The 7,221-nt window shown below is 44.7% G+C and overlaps 1 protein-coding gene across 4 annotated transcripts; it reads left to right on the top strand.

Annotated features, from left to right (window-relative positions):
- The first annotated feature begins 247 nt into the window (after positions 1-247).
- LOC125725139 (kelch-like protein 10) lies at positions 248-4,387 on the top strand. Of its 4 annotated transcripts, none has more exons than XR_007387365.1 (6): positions 248-380; positions 920-1,409; positions 1,784-2,395; positions 2,905-3,054; positions 3,688-4,044; positions 4,181-4,231. XR_007387365.1 is itself a non-coding variant. In XM_049001738.1 (5 exons), exons 1-5 carry the CDS (start codon positions 250-252, stop codon positions 3,991-3,993), a joined length of 1,689 nt encoding a protein of 562 aa, XP_048857695.1. In that variant the 5' UTR covers positions 248-249; the 3' UTR covers positions 3,994-4,387. The 4 variants fall into 4 exon arrangements, 2 of the variants coding, with proteins under 2 accessions (XP_048857695.1, XP_048857697.1); XR_007387364.1 differs by having other exon boundaries at positions 4,178-4,199; XM_049001738.1 differs by having other exon boundaries at positions 3,688-4,387.
- Positions 4,388-7,221: the final 2,834 nt, after the last annotated feature.

Raw genomic sequence — 7,221 nt, forward strand, 5'->3', positions numbered from 1 at the left:
TGATGTTAAAAACATTGAACTTGTTCTTCTTGTACAGCTGATTGCGCATAGAAAATATTTTCCCCCCAATCAATTTCGAATCTCAAATATAGATTTAAAAATAAACGTTACGGTATCTTAGAACACTGTGACGCAAAAGTGCGGTTTTTGCGTATTAGAACACGTCATTTCGAGTGGTATAAAAAGGAGAAAGAGACGAGACATCCACATTTTTGAATAATGATGGCACACGACATGGAGCGAGTACTGATGTCCCCGGCTTTCGAAGTGTTCAACAAGCTTCGGCTCGCAGGACAGCTTTGTGACGTGGTCCTCATCGCAGACGGTGTTCAGTTCAACGCCCATAGAGTGATTCTGTGTGGCTGTAGCTCCTACTTCCAGTAAGTTGCTGTGGCTCATATATGACGATGCCAAAACAGCAAGGAGTCCGTTTTTTTCTCTCGTTAGCAATGACTTCTCCTTGGCAATAAGGCTCTAGGATGACAGAAAGTTTATATTAATATATATTATATTAAATTATGTTAATGTAGGTCAGTGCTGATCAGAAATATTTTTAAGTATACAGTACCACCTTAACGTTTAACATATAATAATAATAATAATAATAATAATAATAATAATGGTATAAATATATAAAAAGGGGACCATGTCCATCAGGCAAAAACAAAGTATTCCGGGGCACTTGCCCACCAGCCCAAGTGAAAAATATTATAGGGGGAGCTAATGTTGGAAAAATAAGAGTTAAAGCCCCTGGTCCCTAGTTCTTAGATGCCTATGTGATCATCTGTAGCGGGGCGTCCTTATCTCTGGTTTATTTCCATTTGGGGGTCCCTGGTTCAGAAGATTTAGAAAACCCCTTATTTAACTTTGCCTGCAAAACCCATATTTATTAGATGAGTCACTTCTGGATTGTTTTCAGGGCTCTGTTCACCACCGGCTGGAGTGATTCAGGAAAGCAGGAGTACCAACTCCCAGGCATTTCCCCTGAAACATTGAGGCAGGTCATCGAGTACGCCTACACGTACTCTGTGGTCATCACATCTGACAATGTGGAGAACCTCCTGGCAGCTGCTGATTATCTCAGTGTCCTGGGCATCGTGCAGCGCTGCTGTGACTTCCTGCATGAGCATCTCTGCCTTGACAACTGTGTTGGGCTTGTCAAAATCGGAGATGTCTACTGCCTCAAGGAGCTGCACCAGTCTGCATTGAAATTCCTCCTGAAGAACTTCAAGGAGGTTGCCATCAACTCAAACGAGTTCCTAGAACTCACGCTCGAAGAACTTTGTGACATCATGGAGCGGGATGAACTGAATGTCAGAGAAGAGGATGTGGTGTTTCACGCCATCCTCCGGTGGATCGAGCACGATCCTGCCACCCGAGAGGCCCACATTTCAGTTCTGTTGCCCAAGGTGAGTATAGTTATACTATGTTCTCATTGACTTGTGTATATAACAATAGAATGCTCATTGAGTGAAGTCCTTATTACTGTAGCTAGAGACTGAACCTCCATTTTCATGTCCCATGAGTCTACAACCAAGGCTTCCAGGTATTACACCTGGGAGGAGAGTGTAACAAATAATGGAAAACAACACACTCAAATGTCTTACATGAAATAAGTGTTAGCTGACACATCTGAGACTTTCTATGTAAATGGCTTCAGCTAAAGAAATTAAAATTTGCACTTACTGCTGTATCCTTAATGTTAGGAATTGCTCATCTCCAGAGATTCACAGAAAGCACTAAGGAACTCATGGGAATTCTCTCATTCTTATTTCCTGTGTAGGTTCGCATGGCTCGTATGGATCCAGAATATTTCATGAAGATCGTCAAAAAAAACGATCTAGTGAAGGCCAATGCGGCGTGCAGGCGAATTATCAGTGATGTCATGAAGGTCATCTATGATCTTGATGATGAAAGTCCACTCTCTGACTTTGAGAACCCGCTGATCCGCCCACGCTTGCCCTCTGACGTTTTGCTGGCTGTCGGTGGATGGAACATGGGCACTACTAACTGCATTGATGCGTATGACACACGGGCCGACCGCTGGGTGGATATCACGCAGGAGGAGCAGAGCAACTTAGCTGGTCATGGCATGGTGTACCATAATGGATTTGTGTACTGCATTGGGGGGTTTGATGGCCAACACTTCATTAATTCCGTGCGCAGATATGACCCGATAACACGAGAATGGCAGCAGATGGCCCCCATGCACTGGCATCGCTGTAATGTTAGTGTGGTTGTGCTCGATGGGTTCATCTACGCCATGGGTGGCCATATTGTTTTCAGGCCCCTCAATAAAGTAGAGCGGTACAACCCAGTAACCAACGAATGGACCCAGATCGAGCCCATGAATGAGAGGAGAAGCGATGCCAGTGCCACCACCCTGAATGGCAAGGTAGGGTAATGGGAGGGCGTCTGACTGTGTTTACCCTCATCTTCCCCTTGAAATTGAGTATTTTACACAGTCATGAGTTCTCTTTCTCTTCAGATTACTGAGTTTTTTTGGATAATTCATTTAGTTCATTTGGATAAATGCATTATTGGTCTCCATTAGGGGCATATTGGGTAGTGCTGTGGTGTCATATCCAAGACTTGTGAGATAGATGAAATGGTGTTCCCATGTCAGGTTTCCTTTATTCTGTTCCTGGGGGAGCAGAATTGAAAACTCTTTGCAGATTTCCCTTTTCAAACAGCCATACTAAACCTGAAAATTAGCTGATTATGGTGCGTTTGAGAAGGGAAATCTGCAAACTGTGTTCCGCCAGGACCGGAACTGGGGAACCCTGTCATACACTATGCATAGCACATACTTTTATTTTTGAGTCACAATGAACTTCATCTGTAACCTCCAAACCCCAGTCATATACAGTATAACGGTGTTCACAGTTAAATTGTTTTTCATAGATATACATCTGTGGGGGCCACAGTGGAACAGAGAGCCTTTCTACAGTGGAGTGCTTTGACCCACTCACTAATGAATGGAGCTTGATCACTCCAATGAGCACTCCCCGTCACAGCCTTGGAGTCACGGCGTATAAAGGGAAGATCTATGCGGTGAGTGATTCCTTTCTGTGTCAAATCTCACATTTTACCTGTAAGACTCATGGTTTTTTTGTCTTTGCTGCTGTGTCTTTCATTGTGATGCATTTAAACCAAACATAACAGTTAAATGCCAGAAATACCTGCTGCAAAGGCTTATCTTAATACACATAAAAACATATATGCTACCCTCTTTAGCCTCCCTGCATTCATTTCTGGGTTATAAATGGATCTGCTGGGGGTCTCTGCTACTAGCTCGGGCTGTAAAGTTTAGATTTTTTATTAATTATTTTCTCTAGTTCTAGATATAATTGGTCAGATTGTTGTTTTTTTCAGTGTCTGATTAGCTTCAAGTGTTCGTTTTAAGTAATAACAATAAAAAAGCAAAATATATTAGCATAAGGAGTCATTTTTGATGGCTCACAGTTTTCACCGAATCATACAAGTTTTCTGTTGCCCAAATCCATGTTTTCATTGCATATAGGTTGACATGTGTATATAAGCTTGTGTCATTTATAGACAATGGGAGGTTCTAAGGAGCCTGCTTTCATAGGGTGAAAATTGCTTAAGAGTTCATGACTTTGGGAAAGTTGATGTTTGCCCATCCTTTTGGCAAGCAAGTGATAATGAATCTTTGGCATCTCTCAGGTGGGCGGTATCAACAGGTCTGATCACCTGCAGACCATGGAGGTCTATGACCATACCACAAACCGCTGGCATGCTGTGGCCCCCATGTCTACACCACGCAGTGAATTTGGCATCGCAGTGGTGGACGACCTCCTGTTTGTGATGGGCGGCCATGATGGGTTTAGGGTAACAAACAAGGTGGAGTGTTATGATGCGGGGACAGGCAGCTGGTATCGTGCGCAGGACATGAGCAGAGCCAGAAAACACTTCAGCTGCTGCGTAGTGCCTGCGCACCCCCGCATCATAAAATACGCTTCACCTCGTTAGTCCCTGATGGCCACCAAGGAGGAAACCCATCTGCCCACAACAGCATGCCCAGTACGTAACCTCATTTACACCCCCCACCCCGAAGTCATTTTCCATGGCCTCGCTAAACTCCTCCCACACCTGAGTTTTTGCCTCGACGACCGCCGAAGCCGCATTCCATCATTTCATCACCGCTGTCCACCAGCAGGTTCGGGGAATGCCGCCACAACAGGCACCGACCACCTTACGGCCACAGCACCAGTCAGCCGCCTCCACAACGGAGGCATTGAACAAGGCCCATTCGGACTCAATGTCCCCTGCGTCCTCCAGGACATGGGAGAAGCTCTGCTGGAGGTCGGAGTTGAATCTTCTCCTGACATTGCATACTTAAAATAAAGTTCTCTTTTTCATATTATCTAGTTTGTGAAAGCGTCATAAATTTCCCATTTTGGATAAACGTTGTTCTCGTTTGACGGTTCTCTTCAGAAATTCCGCTGCAACCATCGGTGATTGCTAATTAAGCACTAAGGTTTTTCGTAATCAATTGAAATACTGGTTTAGTGCAACCCCTTCCCCTGGGACCTACAGTAAACATAGCCAGCAACTTGAATTTGGAGAAGGGATGTTACCTCTGCATTGATTACAGTATGTACTGTACACAATATTATTATATTGTGGGTATCAGAGTTTGCGGGTGCGGATGGGCAGGCTGGCAGGAAGGAGGCAGGGAAGGACGAAGCAGGGAGGTAGAATACGGGGAAAACTGGGGTTTTATTAGGGGGAAGACGGCTATGGGCAGAACGGGACATGACAACAGCACTAACATCAATGACGGACATCGGACAGGGCAAGATGTGGACTGAAGACATGGCAAAACGACAAGGTACAGCTAGGCATGATAGGGGAAGAACACGTGGATAATCAGGGGGCGTGGCACACAACGATCGTATGAGCCGGGCATGACAGTGGGTCTGTGTTCATAGTGGGGTACTGTAGGGTTCAATTTTAGGACCAGTACTGTTCCTAATTTACATTAATGATATTGACAGCAATACATACAGTAAACTGGCTACATTTGCAGACGACACCAGGGTGGGTGGCGTAGCAGACATTGATCTAGCAGCGGAGAGGCTACAACGGGATCTGGATTTAATTAGCGACTGCGCTGATACCTGTCAGATGAAATTTAACATACAGTAGATACATGTAAGATAATCATGCAGAGAGCAGAAATATAAAGTACTTGTATTTTATGGGTTCCACTGAAATAAAGGTAGCTGATTATGAGAAAGATCTCGATGTGTATCTTGATGCTTCTATGTCCCACTTTCGCCAGTGTGGGGAAGCAATAAAAAAGGCCAATAGGATGTTGGGTTACAAGTCTAGGTGTGTGGAGTTTAAGACAAGGGAAGTGATGCTACGATTATACACTGCTCAAAAAAATTTAAGGAACACTTTTTAATTAGAGTATAGCATCAAGTCTTTTAAACTTCTGGGATATTGATCTGGTCAGTTAAGTAGTGGAGGGGGTGATTAATCAGTTTCAGCTGCTTTGGTGTTAATGAAATTATGAACAGGTGAACTAGAGGGGTAACAATGAGACGACCCCCAAAACAGGAATGGTTTAACAGGTGGAGGCCACTGGCATTTTCCCCTCCTCATCTTTTCTGACGGTTTTTTCACTAGTTTTGCATTTGGCGACGGTCAGTGTCACTACTGGTAGCATGAGGCAATACCTGGAGCCTTCAGAGGTTGCACAGGTAGTCCAACTCCTCCAGGATGGTGCACCAATAAGTGCCATTGCCAGAAAGTTTGCTGTGTCTCCCAACACAGTCTCAAGGGCATGGAGGACATTCCAGGAGACAGGCAGATACTCAAGGAGAGCTGGACAGGGCCGTAGAAGGTCCTTAATCCATCAACAGAACCGGTATTGGCTCCTTTGTGCAAGGAGGAACAGGATGAACACTGCTGAAGCCCTACAAAATGACCTCCAGCAGGCCACTGGTGTGAATGTTTCTGATTGTTTGGTCAGAGACAGACTTCATGAGGGTGGCTTGAGGGTCCAACGTCCTCTAGTGGGCCCTGTGCTCACTGCCCAGCACCATGGAGCTCGATTGGCATTTGCCATATAATACCAGAATTTGCAGGCCTGCCACTGGCACCCTGTGCTTTTCACAGATGACAGCAGGTTCATTCTGAGTACATGCAAGGGCTGGACGCACAGGTCATGACAATTATTGTGTTATATTAGTATACTACGGGGTTAGCAAAAATATTTCTGAGCTACAGTTATTAAAGGTACCACCTTAACTTTTGGCATATAATAGCTGTGTAAAAATATTACAAAAAGTGGACCACGTCAATCAGTGGCAAAAATAATATTCCGGGGTACCTGCCCTCTAGTCTAAGTGAAAAATATTTTTAGGGAGCCACTGCTGGAAAAATAAGATTAAAGCCCTTCCTGACCCTAGTTCTTAAGTTCTTAAATTATTAAATGAGTCCCGTTGTGGTCCTGTTTTTTATTTTTTGTATGTCTCCTGTTAAAGTTCACTGAGAGTGACAACAAACTGGAGACAAATTCCTTGTGTGATCAGCCAAAAAGCTGATTCTGAGTCACATCTGGATTGTTTTCAGGGCTCTGTTCGCCGGTGACTGGAAGTATTCGGGAAAGCGAGAGTACCAATTCCCTGGCGTTTCCCCAGATACGATGCAGCAGATCATCGAGTACGCCAACACGTACTCTGTGGTCATCACATCTGACAATGTGGAGAACCTCCTGGCAACTGCTGATCATCTCAGTGTCCTAGGCATCGTGCAGCGCTGCTGTGACTTTCTGTATGAGCAGCTCTGCCTCGACAACTGTGTTGGGCTTCTCAAAATTGGAGATGTCTACTGCCTAAACGAGCTGTGCCAGTCTGCATTCGACTTCATCCTAAAAAACTTCAAGGAGGTTGCCATCACATCAAACGAGTTCCCAGAACTCACCCTGGAACAACTTTCTGACATCATAGAGCAGGATGAGCTGAATGTCAGACAAGAGGATGCGGTGTTTGACGGCATCATCCAGTGGATCGAGCACGAGCCTGCCACCCGAGAGGCCCACATTTCAGCTCTGTTGCCCAAGGTGAGTATAGTTATACTATGTTCGCATTGACTTGTGTATATAACAATAGAATGCTCATTGAGTGAAGTCCTTATTACTGTAGCTAGAGACTGAACCTCCATTTCCATGTCCCATAAGTCTACAAC

The sequence above is a fragment of the Brienomyrus brachyistius genome, unplaced genomic scaffold, assembly GCF_023856365.1.
Source record: "Brienomyrus brachyistius isolate T26 unplaced genomic scaffold, BBRACH_0.4 scaffold61, whole genome shotgun sequence".
Lineage (NCBI taxonomy): Eukaryota > Metazoa > Chordata > Actinopteri > Osteoglossiformes > Mormyridae > Brienomyrus > Brienomyrus brachyistius.

What these genes read in the sequence shown, in the direction of transcription:
- LOC125725139 (XM_049001738.1), top strand. Translation starts at nt 250, where the DNA reads ATGTCCCCGGCTTTCGAAGTGTTCAACAAGCTTCGGCTCGCAGGACAG. An exon ending in TTTCAGTTCTGTTGCCCAAG is followed by an intron (nt 1,410 to 1,783) that starts GTGAGTATAGTT and finishes TTTCCTGTGTAG; the next exon opens with GTTCGCATGGCTCGTATGGA. An exon ending in CCACCACCCTGAATGGCAAG is followed by an intron (nt 2,396 to 2,904) that starts GTAGGGTAATGG and finishes TGTTTTTCATAG; the next exon opens with ATATACATCTGTGGGGGCCA.